This window comes from Sorghum bicolor, chromosome 1 (genome assembly GCF_000003195.3).
Source record: "Sorghum bicolor cultivar BTx623 chromosome 1, Sorghum_bicolor_NCBIv3, whole genome shotgun sequence".
Lineage (NCBI taxonomy): Eukaryota > Viridiplantae > Streptophyta > Magnoliopsida > Poales > Poaceae > Sorghum > Sorghum bicolor.
Genome location: NC_012870.2, coordinates 15,875,527 through 15,894,445, shown reverse-complemented (window position 1 = coordinate 15,894,445; position 18,919 = coordinate 15,875,527). Strand labels below are relative to the sequence as shown.

The 18,919-nt window shown below is 45.6% G+C and overlaps 2 protein-coding genes across 2 annotated transcripts; one reads left to right on the top strand and one right to left on the bottom strand.

Annotated features, from left to right (window-relative positions):
- LOC8065646 (protein DETOXIFICATION 40) lies at positions 2,453 to 8,657 on the bottom strand. The gene is made up of 6 exons (XM_002464278.2): positions 8,230 to 8,657; positions 3,637 to 4,268; positions 3,253 to 3,548; positions 3,046 to 3,158; positions 2,865 to 2,951; positions 2,453 to 2,642 (listed from the first exon to the last, which is right to left on the bottom strand). The coding sequence occupies exons 1-6, from the start codon at positions 8,530 to 8,532 to the stop codon at positions 2,568 to 2,570; spliced, it is 1,506 nt and encodes a 501-aa protein (XP_002464323.1). The 5' UTR covers positions 8,533 to 8,657; the 3' UTR covers positions 2,453 to 2,567.
- On the top strand, positions 13,423 to 17,183 carry LOC8065645 (protein DETOXIFICATION 40). Its single transcript, XM_002466853.2, has 7 exons — positions 13,423 to 14,081; positions 14,191 to 14,825; positions 14,929 to 14,985; positions 15,136 to 15,374; positions 16,207 to 16,325; positions 16,442 to 16,528; positions 16,881 to 17,183. Exons 1-7 carry the CDS (start codon positions 13,713 to 13,715, stop codon positions 16,947 to 16,949), a joined length of 1,575 nt encoding a protein of 524 aa, XP_002466898.1. The 5' UTR covers positions 13,423 to 13,712; the 3' UTR covers positions 16,950 to 17,183.

Genomic DNA, 18,919 nt, shown 5'->3' with positions numbered 1-18,919 from the left:
TCACCAAGTTGGGCTGGCCCATCTTCAACCCTGATTGGGGCTGGGACACCATGGCCTGACCTTGGCCCACCTTTGCCCATCGCGACATGTCTCGGGCCCCTGGAGACACTCGGCAAGCCAACTGTTAGTTAGAAACACGCCATCACGGTAACTTTTCTTTGCCGAGCGTCCGATAAAAGACACTCGGCAAAGAACCCTTTACCGACGAAAATTTTGCCGAGGGTCCTTTGCCGAATGCGGCACTCAACAAAGTCTTTGCCGAGTGCAATAGTGCTTTTGTCGAGTGCCGCAGGCATTCGGCAAAGCAGCTGTTTCTTGTAGTGCACGGATGTCGGACGGAACGGAAGTGCCCAATTTGACATGCTAGTTGCTGGGCTATCCCTAGACTTGGCGAGATAGTTTGGCCACGATTCTACATATGATGAGCCTTTAAGTTGGAGTTGGTGGTACACACCAGAGCCTGCCACGGTTTCGCAATATGAGCAAAATGTCCTCCGGAAAGGATATGGAGGGCCGGATGAAAAATAGAGCCAATATAAATAATTTTGCCTCTTTAGCATTAAGTACAGATTTAATACTTCATACATGTGTCGTAAAATTCGATGTGACGGATAATCTGAAAAAATTTATAAATTTTTTTGAAAACTAAACAAGGCCTAATTGGATAGAAGCAGGCTGCACAGTTTTTTTTGAGGGGACTGTTTTACATAGAGGCACATGATGCATGCAGTGCCCAGTGCAGCCTCAGACCCAGAAACTAATAATTTGGACGGCCGCAGGCACACCTTCAAACTGCACCTAACCTCGGCCCACTTCTTACCGGAAGCCCTGGCCCACGCAGACCACAAGCATTGTACCAAGGGGAAAGTCTTTTCCCTAAAAAAATCAAGAGGAAAGTCTTTTTATCTCAAGTTTTTCTTCCCTGTTTGATTTTTCTCCCTCAACAATAAAATCATGTATCATTAGGCCAGTCTCAACGAACAATATCACTGTACGGTTTCACATACCAATACGTCATCAAGATTGAAATGAAACCATCTATGAAATAACCCCAGCAATGAAGCATTTCACTTTGTTGTTTCCAAGGCTAAGCAAAGCATTTAATTACTGCAAAATGATTGGATCACATGCAAGATGGTGAAACGATTTAGCCCCCAGTGGGAATTTCATCCCGTTTCACCGCGTGGGAAACAACGCCCGCGGGGTTTCACTCACCATGGTGAAACTACTTCCTTCTCTCTCTTATTTGTTTCATGCAAAAAGTGCAGTTTTACTGACATGGCGCTCTAATAATGTGTATGACATCATGGTGAAATCCCCACTGAGACTGACTTTACTCCCACACCTATTTAGGCCTTGTTTGGCTCAGCTTCACAATTGAAGTTGTTTTTTTTTTGAAAAAGAGGTTCATAAGCAATTTTTTAAGTAAAGTTGAGCTATTTTGAAAAAGTTGTTTGGCAAAACAGCTTCATTACCAGTAGCTTTACGCATGGATAAAAGAAAGAAATGGGAAAGAGAGTTAGAATGAACTATTTTTTAGCTTCATTCTAACTCGTGTCTTTGTGAGATGAGAAGAAAAATAGCTTCACCTATAAAGCTATTTTAGAAAACAGTGTTTGGCCAAAAAAATTAGCTCATAGTTGTGCCAAACATGCCCTTAATATCATGCAAATCACACCCACGGAATTCTAGTTTACAAAAAAAACTGATTCAAACATAGGACAAAATCCTACGTACATATCTCTCATGGTGTACTATTCAAATTCAAATTCAAAAGACAAATAGAAACTGAAGGATCTGAACAGCCCAATTCTTTATCTTTACGTGGAACAAACTCACGTTGAGATCAGATATAATTTATTATATTTTTATTCTCAAAATGGTTAGTTCGAAGGTGCTTTGAAATAATAAGGATTATAAGTTGGATTTCGCCGTCCTAAAACTTCCAATGTGGTATTACCGCAACGCAACGACACGAGTATCATGGCCAAGTATTATATAGTAGGCTGAGTGGACTAATGTATTACATTTAAGGGCCAAGAACCACCTGAGCTTACTATGCATGCAGCAGATCACACAATCTTCTATGAGGTCTTTTATGGAGGCAACTTTTATACAGATGCTTTATTCTTGTTTCATAATGTTCTGGTGGCCTTTATGGAAAAAACTTTAAACCTATTCCATTGCCTGATTTAGAAAACACAGTGTTGTTTTCGCACATCACTGGCACTCTGTACTCCCTCTATATTCACAAAGGAAGTCGTTTAGGACAGTGACATGGTCTCCAAAGCCTAACTTTGACTCTTGTTTTTATAAAAATATTTATCACAAAGTATGTATATTTTTATAAAAGCTTTTTTTCATATGATTTTCATATTTCCAAAATTAGCAACATAAAAGTTATTCATGATTTATATTCTGAATGTTTGACTCAAATCTTATCCAAAGTGACTTATTTTGTGAGTAGGGAGGGAGTACGGACCGCCGAAATCAATCAATTGAAATGTTTGCATTACAATAACCACCACCCTCTCACACACAAACCACAAGCAATTGATTCTCGTGGGTTAATCCGAGGGAACTAGCAGAAGAGGCTGCTTGTTGTCCTCCCATTGGTTCAGTCTCTTCCTGGCTTCCTCAACCTGCATAAAAAAAAACGTAAGACGTGAACACAAAAACCTACAAGATGTCTATCTAATTCCCTCATGCTGACCAGTTCTTTTTTTTTTTTGAGGTAAACTGATCAGCTGTATTGCTCGTCGGTATCTCTGCACTGCCATCGCCCAGGTTAGGTTTTGAATAGTTTTGAGCGCATATGCTATCCTTATTTCTCGGATTTTAGGCTTATATATGTACATACATACCTCTTTGTCCCAATCTGTCCTAAAAGTGATCCAGAACAAGATAAGCGTCTGCATGCATGTACCACCGAGCATCCCAGTCCATATTCCCTGCAAAGGACCGGAGCAGGTAAATTTGCAATGCATCATACTGTAGATATGCTCATATGCATATGGTTAGTCACTAGAAACTGAAGTATGACACCTTTGCTCCAAGATGGAATTTGAAGCCGAGAAGAATTCCGAGTGGGATGCCCACGAAGTAGTAGCAACCGACATTTATATACGCGACCAGTTTCTGCCACCCGACAGCCACACCTGGTGACCATAGACGACCAAAGAGTTTATTTGGACGGACGCAGAGCAGAACAACACCTTCTTCTCGCCGACGCCCATCGATCGATCGATCTACCTGAGAGGACGGGCTGGATGCCGTTGAGGATGAGCGTGGCGGCGAGCAGAGGGCAGAGGTCGGAGACGGCGCGGGCCACCGTCTCCCCCTCCGTGAAGATGTAGCTGAGGTAGTCGCGGAAGACGAGGAACACCACCGCCATGGCCAGAGTGATCACGAACGACAGAGCCGTCACCACCACCACAGAGAACGCCGCCGCCCGCGGGTGCCCGGCTCCCAGCTCATTCCCAACTCTCACACTAGCAGCAGCGTTGAACCCAATGGAGATCATGAACACCCATCCGGCGAGCGTCATGCTGCGCCCAGCAAAACAAAATCAAGCCAATTAATTGATCGATTCCATTCCACCGTGTATTTTAATTTTATGATCACCGTGTATTTTACCAGACTGTTAGAGAATCGAGGGCGAGCTGAGGGTTGTCGAGGAGGCCGGCGATGAGGACGAGGACCTGGAAGTACCACGTCTCAAGGCACAGCATGACAGCCGACGCCGTCGACAGCTTGAGGAACTCCGGCAAGCCCGAGAAGGCACGGCAGGAGAGCCCCGTCCACGTCCGCCGGCACCGCTCGCTGGTGACGATGTACAGGAACTGGGCGGCGACGATGATCCACCAGCTCAGGCTCAGCACGAGCGACGCGCCCAGGAGGCCCATGCCGAACCTGTACACCACCAGCCACCCCAGCACCAGGTGCACGGCCAGCGTCGCCGCGGAGATGTAGGCGCTGGGCGACACGATGCTCTGCGCCTGAAGGAACTTCTGGATCGGGAAGTTGGCCGCGTACGCGAAGACCTGCGGGATGAGGCCGTAGACGAAGACGGCCGCGGCCTTGGCGATCTCCGGCGACTCGCCGAGGAAGACGAGGATGGGCTCGGAGAAGGCGTAGATGACACTGAGCGGCACGCCCACGGCGACGAGCAGGATGGTCGAGCGCTGCAGGTAGATGCCCAGCATTTCGTACCTGTGTGCGCCGTAGGCTTGGCCGCACAGGGTTTCCACGGCACTCCCCATGCCAAGCTGCACAGTTGTATTATATTTCAGGGAAAAAAAAGCCATGTTTACATGAAAACTAGACACATTGGTGACCTAAGGAATAGGAAAATGTTTTAAAGAAGGGGGCTGCAGTAGAGGGGCGGGACCCTTTTATACCGCATCTGAAAATAAAAGGTGGCATCTCGAAAACCTTTTTGTTGAAGGGATCCTTAAAAATTGCTACTTTCACATGGTTTTGCGAGCACTGTGATTGACATTTTCAACAGTGATGATAAAAAGAGGAAAAAAAACCTTTAAGGACAATTGTCGTGGGTTCGTAACCACAACAGTCATCAGATTGTTCGACGTGGGTCGATGTACTGTGTGTGTGTCATTATGTTCTCGAGCACTCAAAAAATTTAAAAACACAAGAGATTTATCTCAGTTCACACCTATACGTCTTACGTCCAATAATGAGGTTCTATATGTCAGGAATGCTCAATTGTGAGTTCTTACAAAGGAGTAAATCGAGAGTAGGGTGTAGGATGAAGCGCTATGCTAATCTAGGATTTTGATCGGGTCCCATCTTATTGGGTTCGATCCTCTTTCTTTATGAGCCCATGTATTACCTTATATACTAGGAGGGCGATGGGAATACAAAAATGGATGCTTTGTCCTAGGGTTTCTCACCTTGGGCTTTAGTTTTCTTCTTTGTCTTGGCGTCGTTGGGTCCTTGTTTGTCTTGTAGCTGGGAGTTAACAAAGCCACAAATACTCCCTGACGCACTGCTATAGCCTAGTGCTGACCGCTAGGTGTTGTCTACCGCAATGGCGCATTCCCTGGGCGAGCCTTCTCCTAGCTTCTTTTAGCGTGCTAGGCTCCTCCCACTGCACGGAGGGGCTACTAAGTGGGCCCAAAGCCCCCTGCTTTGTGGGCTTAGGGAGTTCCTTGTCTTGACGCGTCATGCCTGGCCATGACCCTGCCAAGGGGGTGGTTGGCAATGCCTCGTGGGAGCGGGACGATAGTGTGGTACTTCTATATCAGTTAGGAATTACGTGCTTGATAGATTCTGGAGCTAGCTTTCGGGTTCCGCTAGGACGAATGGTCGCCCTGAGCCAAGGTTGGGGACGACTATGGGGGTCTTGGCTCGAGCAGGGCTCTCCTTGATTAGGACTTATTGCAGATGGCTCAGAGTGTACGCGCAACCATACATGAGGATGTAGCCCCCGAGCCCCTAGCTCCTTTGGAAAATCAGTCGATGAGGGGAGCAGCAGTAACCGGACTGTCATGCCCATAACCAGGGAGTTAAGACACCCCTATGTAGACTCTTGTTAATAGTTCTATGCATAGACACCATGGGCGCTTGTCACAGACATAAAATTGGGTGACTTTGCTTCGTATCTCTAGGTAACTTTGCATACATCTATGTCTAGTTGAGGTCCACATCTCTACCTTTCTAGTAGACTCCGTTTTTAGCTTAGTCTCAATGAGAGTTCCATATCTCAATTTTTAAGACTCTCGTATGTTGAAAATAGTGTAAATAAGTTTCATCCTCCATAGAACTCGTTTTATCATAAAACCTTGTGTAATTTTTTTCTTCATTTATATTATACTATGTTAGCTTATTTCATACCTACGAAACTGGTCTTAGTCCACTCAAATCTTCTCTGAACCACCATTCACACACATCTTGCTGCATAATAATTGATGCCTTTACATAGTCACATATAGGTGCCTAGTGGCGTTCTTGGCATGCACAACGACCTGGGCTCCTGTTTGTGTTAGGGATGATGGGCAAAGATGACCGGAGTGGTGGCACAATAGTAGGTGAGGTGGTGCACAGGATTGCTGATGCTGCGTGTGGGTCATCCGGCACTGCGGCAACGTCCTGCACAATACTAGAGCGTTCCCACAAATGTTAAAAAAAAAAAATTTGCAGCTAGCGCTCGAGAGTCTGGATGGACGCAACATCATGACGTTGTTTATCTTTCTCATCCTTGCCTGCCGCCACCTCCGACCCTGTCCTACCCGGCAGCTACCTTGCCGGTGACCTCACCGCCGACCGCCCACCCCCGCTAGTCCTTCTCCACCCTTTCCAATCCCAATCCGGATGACTTGCCTCCTCCTCTCTACTTGCCGCCACCTCCTCTCCTGTCTTGGCCACCGGCTACCTTGCCGACGACCTCACCGCTAGCCACCCCAGCCGCTGGCACCGCACACCGGTTGTCCCCTATCACTCCTTCCCCGTCCCTCCTAATCCTAAACCCTTAGGCCTTGTTCGGCAGCACCTGTATTGGTGCCAGGCCCATATCCTATCCAGGCCCAGATTAAGTGGCCACTAGAACCGGGCCGTCGGTCAGGTTTTGTTCCGGACCTATGAGGTTCCGATTTCATTCCGGACCGAATTGAGAGGAAAATGGTCCAGATTGACCAGTTTTCGATACGGGTCAAATCTAACCGAACAACAATTCTTGATCTGGCCTGACTTGGAACCGAACCTATTCAATCCGGGTGAAACGGGCCAGATTTCGGGCCGTTCCGGCTAAAACGAACAAGGCCTCAGTGAGCTGCTGCCGTCCCCTGCTGCTGGCACCGCACACCGGTTGTCCGGTCTGCCCACTCAGCGGTGCCACCGCCACTAAGCTGGCCATCGGTCGAACCTTCGCCACCAGCTTCTAGCCACCGAGCCCCCGGGACCCACCCTTTCTAAGGCCGCTGGGTATTGGCTGCTGCGGCGGCACGCAGGCCCGTCCTCCACCAGCGCTTGTGGTTGCGTCGGGACAGACAGATGCCCATGTTACGCGTTACAACATTACTGTAAAAGAAAGAGCAAGCTGTGTTCTGTCAAAAAATTAAGCTACAGACCTAGAATATGTTCGATCTTCACTAGCCGGTGGATCGTAGACATAAAGTTACGCGTGGTGAGACCGTGAGACTTGACGAAGCAAAGTTACTGAATCTTTGTTCAGCTTTCACAAATATATCTACGTGAAGAAGATTGAATTTATCAAAAGAAAAGGAAAGGTGGGAAACCAAGGAACTCACTCCGCCGCCAAATTTTTTATTCAATATTCTTATTCAGGCATGTCAGCAATATTTTGATAGTAAAGTATGCCCCATCTACTCTCAATCGTTTTCGAGAAATTGTCTTGGTGTGTACACAACCCTATCACCGTGGTCGAGTAAAACAAAATAACTTACGTTTCACAAATATACAGTATCTCTATAACAATCACATCCATCCAACAACATTGATCAGCAGCTGGTACTCCGTACATCCTTTTCAGATTACCTCATATATATATTTAAACCCAACGCTTCAATATAAAAACCTGTGTAATATAGATTTCAGCTGGACCAGAGATACTAGGACATCAGTTTCACTTTATTAGAAGATAATAATGTGTCTACCTAACGCATGGAAAGTTTGTGCAGTTGTCCAGTACGATGTCCGATCGAGCGCACAACTGGCCAGTTTCACCAGCTTATAATTAATCCAGCCAATTTATACATCACTTTAGCTTTTTTAGATACATAGCTTTTGCTATACGCCTATACTCCTAGATATAGGATATGCATGCAGACCAATACTTGATATAAAATAAATAATCGTTTTCCTTTTGTAGCATATACGTGTTGTATTCCAAATTTTCAAACTCATTCCACGTGCATATATATGCGTGGCCGATTGCTAGCCATGAACCAAATGATAGGTGCACAGTTTCTATCGATAGTGAGACATCTATGTTTGCTTCATAATTCTAAAATGTGTCACTTCACTCTCTTGAATGCGTTCGTAGAGTTTTAATTAGATTACATATGTGTGCATGTATTTATAGGGATGAATTTATTACATACCTTGATGCAAAGCATTTGTGGTTGTACTGTGTTTAAAAATAAAATAAAATAAAGGACGAGCAATGTATGAAAATGATGCAGCTTCTTTGTGATGAGATGTGTCGAGAAGATGATTCTGTGCCGAAAAGATCGATGAACACATGCATACCATGAGGCCGTAGGCGAAGACCTGGATGCCGTTGTTCCCGAGCGACGAGGCAGCGAGCTCGAGGTTGCCGAGGTGCCCCGAGAAGATCTGCGTCGAGATGGACAGCACGTTGTTGAGCACGTACACCACCACCGCCGGCGCCGCGATTGGCGCCAGCAGCCGGAGCTCGATCATGGCTGCCTTGGACGCCCGGCGCGCCCATGGCGCCTCACGGTCGGCGAGGATGCCCTCCAGCTGCCCGCTCAGCTCATGGGAGGACGACGACGACGTCCCGCCTTGACGACCATCGCCGCCGCCGGCCATATTTCTTCTGCTTATATTATCTAGCTAGAACTCACTCACAAAATAAATGGACACACACACACACACACAGAGAGAGAGAGAGAGAGCGAGAGCGCAACAGATAGCTATAGCTAATGAATATAGGACACACGACGGACACACTTATTATCAGCTCTGAGCATTTTACTATTTCGTGTTTTTGTTTTTTGTGCTTGATGAGATGGTATGGTGAATCCGTCATCTGTAAATTGTTTTTCTATATATTTCCTTCAGCATATGCTTAGTCTGGTGTGATTAGTTCAAACTAGTACCATTATTGTCCTCTTGCTGCGTTGTGCGTCAGAGATTGGCCTACTCTCGACCAGTATCTCTTTGGAAACTAAATTCCGACAGTGGAGTAGCTCGGAACCACTGCCATTGGCTAGATCTAGTAGTTTTTTTTGCGAATAAAGAGAGAGCTTTATTAGCTAGATACCAGCGTTAATACAATCGGCAATTAGATGGTCTTTGGCACACGCAGGTGCCTGACCCCACCATGCCACAGAATGTTTCGTGCGTCTAGCTAAACTAGCTATAACATTTGCAACTTGATTACATTCTCTCTTTACTTGGAAAACCTTAAACTCTTCTACGAGACAAGACAGGCTTCTCATTTCCTCTATCACCGGGCCTTCTTCTGATCTGTCCACCACATGGTTACATATCCTTGCTGCCACCTAAGCACATCCAACTCTAGGATGACTTTTGAGAGTCTCCAGTGGATTGCCAAACACAGGCCCTCAACGCTCGCGAGAGCTTCTATACCTAGGGCGCTATCACAATGTTCGAAGGAACGCCATGCTGCGAAGATTACCTTCCCACTGTCGTCCCTCGCCACGGCTGCCGCACCTGCCTCTCCAGACTGTTTGATGAAGGAACCATCAACGTTTATCTTCACCCAACCTAGTGGAGGGGGCTCCCATATTCGATTAGCTTGCCTAGTGATTGCTTTTGTTGCATGGTTTCGGCTCATTGTCAGTGGCTTCTTCCCCTTCGGGTCTTCAATATCAATATCCTTGCAGTGCATGATGCTATCACGATAACTTAGAAGAAAGCCGACCGATTCTTCTACTGATGGATGACCTGAGTTGTGCGTGATGTTATTATGTACAGACCATGCTCTCCACATCAACAGCAGAATGAAAGCTCTCTGCTCCACTGGGCAGTTATCTAGCAATAGCAACAACCAGTCATCCCCGACGAATAATTTACATGCCTACAAGTACTGTCTCCGTCCCAAGTGTGGTAATTATTATCTTGGTGCGAAGTATAATTTTACAAATAATGTTAATTTTGTGGAATTAGGATTTGTAGTTGACTAGTTCTCCAAGTAGATGTGTCCGAAGTGTGGTAAGACAGTGGTAGGCTTCTTGCCCTTTTGTATGTGTTACTTCGTGAACTTAGATTATCCTCCATTTTGTTCTATTTGTTATTTGCCAATGATGAATGTATTTCACGCCGCAACATTTTGGTTCCTTAACAATGTTGGCTCATGGCCAATGATGAATGCAAAATTCTCATGCCAAATAGTAAGTTTTTTGCATGGTTGATGATGGAGGGTGCCATCCATAGCTGGGCTTATGGCACTTGCCTTGGTTGGCAGGAGCCTTGATGTTGAGCCAAACACTATGACCCGGGGGGTGGGTGGGGTGGGGTGGGGGGCTTGCTGGCAGGGAGTGTTGCTTGATGGAGATGGAGTTATAACGTGGAATTGGAAACACATTTATGCACAGATGCCACTGCATTAGTTGCTTTGTCTTGCATTGGGTGTAACATTGCATCCCAGAATATAACCCCCAAAATTCGAGCTAACCTTATGACCACTGCACAGACTCTAAGAAGCCCCAAGAAATAAAGGGGTGATTGAAAACATATATGGCTTGACTCTAGAAAGTTTTTTGAAATTGAAAATCTGCCATAAAAATAGAAAATATATATTTTTTAAAAATGCTAGAAGAAGCCCACCCAACTAAGCATCGATGCCATTTGTTACAAGTCATGTGAATTTTCGCACGAAATACTCATGCATGTGCTTCCTAGGATTCAAATCAAACGGCTAACATCTTGCATTACACAAGGCCACTTACCACACACTCTCACTTATAACTAGAGTAGGATGCTATTCTTTTGGATTAACTTTTACGAGTCTTATATTGATTGTTTTGGTACCTCAATGATTTCAAATAAAAAAAAATCTCAACCGCAATGTTTTAGATCTCGTAAAGCCCTACAACATTGGTATAGGACACGTCTCCATCCAAGGTCGTTCAAAAAATTCAAAACACGAATTTTAAAATTTGAGAACTTAAAACATATATATTTGGGACACTAAACAATTTCAAATGAGGAGTTGTTAACTTCAAAGTTTTTAGATCTCATCGAACTTAACAAATTTGATGTAAAGTTTGTATTCATCCGACTTCATTTGCAAACTTTTGTGATGCACCTATTTTTAGACACTGGTCACATTACCAAAAGCATCTCGAAATCGATCAAATTTTAGCTTGTTATGCTTGGTATTTTCGATCACTGTTAATAATGGCTCTACTTTTAGAGACGGTCTAAATGTTCCTAGAATGGGTGGGTGGTTTTATGAACCACCTTTAAAAATATAGGACATTTCTATAGGTGATCGGAAACAAAAACCATAGCTATAAATCAACTTTTAGAAGTGGCTCCATTTTTGGGGTGGTTTTAGAAGAAAAAAAGGTGCAAACTCCCTACACTATGCCTCTGTGGAGATCTACTTTGGATGGAAGCCATGTGTCCCAAAAAGTCATCACACGGTCAAGGGTGGTAGAGTTTTTAGTTGCCAAGAGTTCTACCAAAGTTGGCTCGTCGAAGTTTAAGCTTGAGCCAACCTCTCCTAATCATGTGATAGGCTTTTTGGGACACGTGGCTTCTATGCAAAGTGGATCTACATGAAGGCACGGTGAAAGGGGCTGGCCGAGCTTGTATGTTGTAACTTAGCACGATTCAACGGTTGTGTGTGTGTGTGTCTCAAACTCCTCCTTTCTCAACCTCACAGCATGTGTACACACATCAGGCACTCATTTCAGCCGAGTCAATCTCAATTTTTGTATATAGGATTAATCCTTTATTTGTTTTATCCTAACCCACGCACGGTGTCCTATATATGTGCTAGTTATTAAATGGAACTAAAATTACAGAAGGAAATTAAAACAACACACATCGCCTACACCAGGGACAGAATGGATCGGAAGCCAAAGGCACCAACAATAATCATACATCAGCAATTGCAAACAGAGCCCCACACAGCTACTCCTACTCTCCCCCCGTATGGTGCAATCAACCTCCTCGTCAGTCGTCGTCACTACCATCCAGTCGCCACCGCTTCTTTGCTTGCCGCGGCAACAATTAACCAACCACTTTTGGCGTTGGCGATCGATCTCAGGACTGCGAAGCCTGCAAGGATGACGCGACCCCCTTGTCCTGGTCCTCCTGGACGGCTGGAGCTCGTCACTCGTCAGTGTGGTCTATAGCTCGCTAGCTCGTCACTGAAAATGGCCAGCCGCGCCGCTTGTGTTGCAGGCGACGACAGTTTCAGACCATCTGATCATGAGCTCCAAGTCCATCCACTCACCACTGCATGCTGCGTCCTGTCCTGCCGCCTTCAGTACGTCCAGTCCGAGCATGCATCCTATACAGAGTATGCTTCATTCCACCTATTAAACGTGAGGAGCTAATTATTAGCTCCCTGATTCAGCTGTGTGCCATTTTAGGCCTCGTTTGGCAGGGCTTCTCCAACGGCTTCGTTTGGAGTCGTTTTCTATTAAATAGGGTAAAATGAAATGACTCTACCAATGAAGCCACTAAAAACATGCTCTCACAGAGCTTTAGGTTGCGAAGGAGCTAAAAATAGTGGCTTCTCCCCGCTTCATCTCATCCTACGTGGCGGTCTGGAAGAGCACATTTTAAGGAAGAAGCTGTTTTTCCAAACGATTTACCAAAATGGCTCCAACTCCACTAATAGAGTTGTTCATAGAGCTAAAACAGCTTCACTGGTGAAGTGGAGCAGTACCAAATGGGGCCTTAGAATGGTAGAGGTTGAAACTTTGGTTTCCTTATTAATAAAAAGCCCCCTGATCCAAACACACCTCAGTTTGGCTAAATGGCCCTTGGTGCCTATATATGTCTCCATTCTTATTATTTGTAGAGACACCAGCTGTGGTAAAATCATATAGTATATTTTTTTTGCGAGCATGTGGCAAAATCATATTGTTAATCACTAAATCAATCGTAGTTTTGCTTTTTTAGATACGTTCCCACCACTTACTTCTTTAAATTGGTGTGTGCTATTCTTGAATTTCAACTCCTTATTTTTCTCTCTAATCTAATGGACACGTGGTTGCAGGCTAGCGAATCAAACAACAATGTGTGCAACTGGACTACATCGTTGAAGAATCATTTTGTGGATTGCACCCCCTATGCGCCGAAGAATTAGTCCATAATAATATCTTTGTTCAGTTGCAATTCTCTTTTGGAGATGGCCTTTCACGCAAAGTGCAAAATATTTACTCGATCAATCATGTAGATACCATATTTAAAGCGCTTTATTGAATTTTCTAACAAATTGTTGCAAAGTCACTCATTTTTCTTGAGTTTATTTCATCAATAGGTTTCCCATGACTGTTTGCGAAAGCCACTATCCGTTCCTCATATATTGCTATATATTTATATATTATTTTCACTTCACTTTTCACAATGATATGATGTGAAATAATTTCATTTACATCGTCATATTTTATATTGTTTAATTCTATTATCTTACTTCAAATATTATCTCTGATTAGTATATATACAGTATTTACATCTGCACGACCTACTCCATCGCACAAAAATCAGAATCACAAGTTCCAACACCGGGAAAATATCTCTATACAGAATTACAGATACAGACAGAGCCTCTCGCTAATTTCACGTCAAGCGTATGCGTACACTACAGGCGGTCACAGTTCGCAATGCACCGCGGACGGATCAGATGCACAGACAGAACGAATGGCATAAACTACAGCAACCAACAGCTAGCTATCACACGCATTTCTGCAAAGCTGAGCTGATAGCTGCATCCTGCATGCAAAGCACAGAGACTCGACGACAGCTTGTTCCGTCGCCGGCGCGGCGCGTGTCACCAGCTAGCGATGGGCACGGCGAGCGATCAGAACACGCCGCTCCTCCCGGCAGATGGCGGCAACGATGACGGCGAAGGCGTGGCGGTGCTGCCGGGCGAAGCAGCTGGCGGCGCCGGTGGCGGGCACGGCGGGGTGAGCGCGCAGCTGGAGCGTATCCTCGCCGACGAGTCGGTGCCCCGTGCGCGGCGGCTGGCGCGCGCGGCGCGTGTGGAGCTCCGCCTGCTCGTGGCGCTGGCCGCCCCCGCCGTGGCCGTCTACATGATCAACTACTCCATGTCCCTGTCCACGAGGATCTTCTGCGGGCAGCTCGGCACGCTCGAGCTCGCCGCCGCCTCCCTCGGCAACGTCGGCATCCAGGTCTTCGCGTACGGCCTCATGGTAATATACGTACTATAACGACCTGCCTTTTGATTTCTCCATTCATGGCTGCCAGCAAATGTTCTTGCTACTGAACATTTGGTTGTTTGCAACTTTGCATTGCATGCAGCTGGGCATGGGCAGCGCGGTGGAGACGCTGTGCGGGCAGGCCTACGGCGCGCACAAGTACGACATGCTGGGCATCTACATGCAGCGCTCCATCGTCCTGCTCACGGCCACCGGCGTCCCGCTCGCCGTCGTCTACGTGTTCTCGAAGCAGATCCTGCTGCTCCTGGGGGAGTCGGAGCGGATCGCGGAGGCGGCGTGGGTGTTCGTGCTGGGCCTCATCCCGCAGATCTTCGCCTACGCCTTCAACTTCCCGATCCAGAAGTTCCTGCAGGCGCAGAGCATCGTGGCGCCCAGCGCCTACATCTCCACGGCGGCGCTGGCCGGGCACCTGGTCCTCAGCTGGCTCGCCGTCTACAGGATGGGGCTGGGCCTGCTGGGCGCGTCGCTGATCCTCAGCCTCAGCTGGTGGGTCATCGTCGTCGCCCAGTTCGTGTACATCGTCAGGTCCCAGAGGTGCCGCCGCCGGACGTGGACGGGATTCTCCTGCAGGGCGTTCTCCGGCTTGCCGGAGTTCCTCAAGCTCTCGTTCGCGTCGGCGGTCATGCTTTGCCTCGAGACGTGGTACACGCAGATCACCGTGCTTGTAGCGGGCTTGCTCAAGGACCCGGAGATCGCCCTTGATTCGCTTGCTGTCTGGTATGTTCTGCTTCAGATCAGTGCTTCACTCTGTTTCTTGGATGGACACGAGCTAACACCTTTTAATTGCTCCATTCACAATGTCATGTGTCGACTTGATCAGCATGTCCATATCAGGATGGGTGTTCATGGTATCGGTAGGCTTCAACGCTGCTGCTAGGTACGTACCTCTAACTGTATAGCGCACACTATGCTGCTCACACAGCATCACTCAACTAGATGATCAGAGAATTAATGAGCACAACTAATTAAACAAAATCGTATATATGATATCGTATATATGAACGTATACGACGACGTTAATTTGCAGCGTGAGAGTGAGCAACGAGCTCGGAGCCGGGCATCCCATGGCGACATCTTTCTCTGTCAAGGTCGTGACCACGCTGTCTCTGATGGTGGCGTCCATTATAGCTGTCATCGTCATGTGCCTCCGCGACTACATCAGCTACGTGTTCACCAAAGGGGATGACGTCGCGCGCGCCGTGTCCACCATGACCCCGCTGCTCGCCGTCACCATCGTGCTCAACGGCATTCAGCCCGTCCTATCTGGTATGTAGTACACAATATATACTCCTACCACTACGTTTCTCAATTGAGAATCATTTTGGCTTTTCGGTACATATATAGCTGTGTATCTAGATATACACTATATCATAATAATACATAGTAAAAACTACTACTCCGTTTCATAATAGATGATGTTGTAGAATCTGTCACAGTAAGCAATGCCGAAGGCAAAAGATCTCAATGCTCCTACAAAGGAATCATAACCCCCAGCCCATTCGTGACCCCTTTGCATCGCGGGTGCAACCCCTTTGCATTCGTGACCCCTTTGCATTGGCTGCTAAGAGGGTGACATAGAATGGGAGGGAAGTGGATCCTCCCACCCTTGCGTTGGGGAGAAATCGTGATGGAGGGTGCGATCATGGCGTGCGAGGAAATCACAATGGAAGATAGAAAGCTCCTCCCATCACAAGAACTTTTTCCTTTTGTTTATTCACCTTAGACCGGAATCAACAACGAGAAGGATGGACTAATGATATATGGTTGGGTGAAACCTGCATGTTAGGCTATATATAGTGTTAACTATCGTCATAAAATTTGAATGCTATAAGTAAGTCTATTATAAGATAGAGGCCAGAGGAAGTCTAAATCTAGAAAAAAACCAAAAATGAGTTATAGTTTGGAACGAAGAAAGTATTTAACTTTATTTTCTCCATTGGACCATACATCGTCAATCATTTTCTCCATGGTGGGTGTTCTTTAGCAGTTAGTACTTGGTACTGCTGGGTTTGTCTTTACTAGCTTTAATCGGCTGGTGGCTTTGAGTGGTTGAGAAGATGACACGCTGATCTTTCATTTATTTATTTTGTCTTTGCAGGTGTGGCCGTCGGCTGCGGTTGGCAGGCCTTCGTGGCATATGTGAACATCGCATGCTACTACGGCATCGGGATCCCGCTTGGCTGTGTTTTGGGATTCTACTTTGATCTAGGTGCCATGGTATAGATTAACTTCCTCTATTAGAAATCACACTCTTTTAATTATCCTGTGTGGCTGTGTGTGTTTTGTTCAAGGAGATAACGGCAACCTACATGTACATATATATATATATGCAGGGAATATGGGGTGGAATGATAGGTGGATTGATTGTTCAGACGCTTGTTCTTATCTGGGTCACACTTCGCACCGATTGGAATAAAGAGGTATTGTAAAGTTTCCATAACCTTATGCATCTACTTTTAAAAGGACATGCATGGAACATATTCTGTACACCCTTTTATTTCCGAATATAAAGTCATTTGATACATTAGCCACATAACCCGTTTCTGTATGAAACTGGCTTTGACTTGCAACTTTTTTTGGAATATATGTAGCATATATTGAGAAGATTTTCCATGATGAATCTAGTATCATCAATCGTGTGCTAACAATTAACCTATATGTTTTTTATATATATTAATGGGTCGAGTCAATGATTTAGAGTTATTCGGAGAAAGAAAGACTATTTTACTGTTAACTTTGCATGTACACATTTAACTTTATATTGTTTTATAGGTTGAACAAGCGCGCATGAGGCTAAATAAATGGGAAGACAAAAAGAAGCCCCTTTTGGCGGAAGATTGAAAAATTATAAGGATGGTGCACGCGGTCAATGCATATGTTATGCATGGTGCTGATGATTGAAAACTAATAAGTAGTTAGCTTGTTTAGCATTGAAATGGTGAAACTGAAATTCGAACAAGAAGAGACTAATGGCTCTCTTGCACGAAGTTCTTTTCTTCCTCAATTGTGTGTCATGATTCTCGCGACAAAAAGAATGCAGCACCACTACAATAGAGAATTGGCTTCTGCTATCCATTCATAAGTACCCATGCTAGAGGGATACCCCACCACTACACAAATGATTTTATGAGACAATGATCGGGATTAACCGAGACAAGCACAATAAGGTGCTGCCTCCGTTAATCGCCAGCAGGCCCCACAATTGAGTGCCTACCTCTGTTAATCGTTAATGCAGGCGGTCACCGTAAGACAACCGTCTCCGTTAATACTCCATTAATGGAGTCAGACACCTTATGATAACTGCCTTTGTTGGAGCTACCCGTCTCGATTAATAGATTAACAAAGGTGATGCTTCTATGATGACCATCTCCATTAATAACCTATTAATGGAGGTGGCCGTCCTTAGGATATATGTTTGTCTTTGCTAATCCTTGCATATAAAGGTAGCCCCCACCAACCCCATCTTATTCCTCCATAAGCTTAGGGTTTGAGCTCTAGAACTTCGAAAATGTCATAAAATAATTTTTCCGGGAAGGAGTTTTGCTTTAGATTGTTTGAAGGAGGACATTGTAGGCAGTTGCTATGCACTCCCACACCCTTATTCTGCTCTCTTTTTCATGTTTTCGGTGATCTAGATCTAGATCTAAAACTTCATATGTATATGTGGGGTGAGAGAGAAGATAGATCTGGTTCTTCAATTGCTTAAATTTCTTTGTAATGTTGCTAAACTTATATTTTGTTTGCTACATGTACAAGGTTAACTGACATGGAAAGGTCAGAATGGATGTACTAGATATCGAGGCTATCATAGCCCTTCATAGATTAGGTGAAAAAGTTTGTTGACACTCCTTGAAAGCATGCTCTAAGTGTGAATGGCAAGGAATCAAATGTTTGTGTTCTCATTGCAAGAGCAAGTGTGTCTTAGAAGGCGACGAGGTGCAATCTCACTTGACCAAATGGGGTTTTGTTGAGAGATACACGGTCTGGAGGTTTCATGGTGAAGGAGATATGAGTGGTAGTGCATCTGGAAGAAACTCGTCGTCATCGATGGTGAATGTAGATCATGGAGGAGGACCCTCATCATCATTGTTCGGGCATGACGTTGCTAGCGAGAATGCTGATTTTATCATGATGGATGACTTTGTCCAAGACATGGTCAACGGCGGGGGTAACAATGATAATGATGAGGATCTTGGTGAACCGGCCTTGGTGGACCCCAAGGATGAGGAGCTTTTTGAGCAATTAATTAACCATCTCGACAACAACAACCTTTAGTTTGGGAGCCCAAGGTGGCTTGAGAATTTCAAAGAGATAAAGGCGGCAAAGAATTCATTCTATAAGGACTGTCCGAACCAATAATGGATGGTGATCATCAAGGGAAGGAACCCACACCACTCGGGAGCTCCTCTAGGCACCTATCGAGAGGAACCTAGGACAACTTAGCTAAGTTTCTTTCCGTCGGAAGAGTCAAATTCTATTATAGAAATAGTCACCTAGACGTGAAACACACGTGTGGGCATAGTACCTATAAATAGCACAGCCTAACCCCCATGCTACATAGGAGATAGAGACATGTCTTACCTGCCATTGTGGGAGATTGTCCCTCTTAGCTGATGATGGACAACGCCAGGTGTGGGGAGGCAGCCTCTGCATGTTCTCCACCCTAAGTACGCACACAACAGTATGTAGTGGGATGGATAGATAATGATGCCAACAACCACGATGGTACCTAGAGTAGTTGACCTAAAGGAGGGCCCCATTTTTTAAACCTGGTCTCCCATGAAGATCGGGAATCATCTCATAACTAGCTA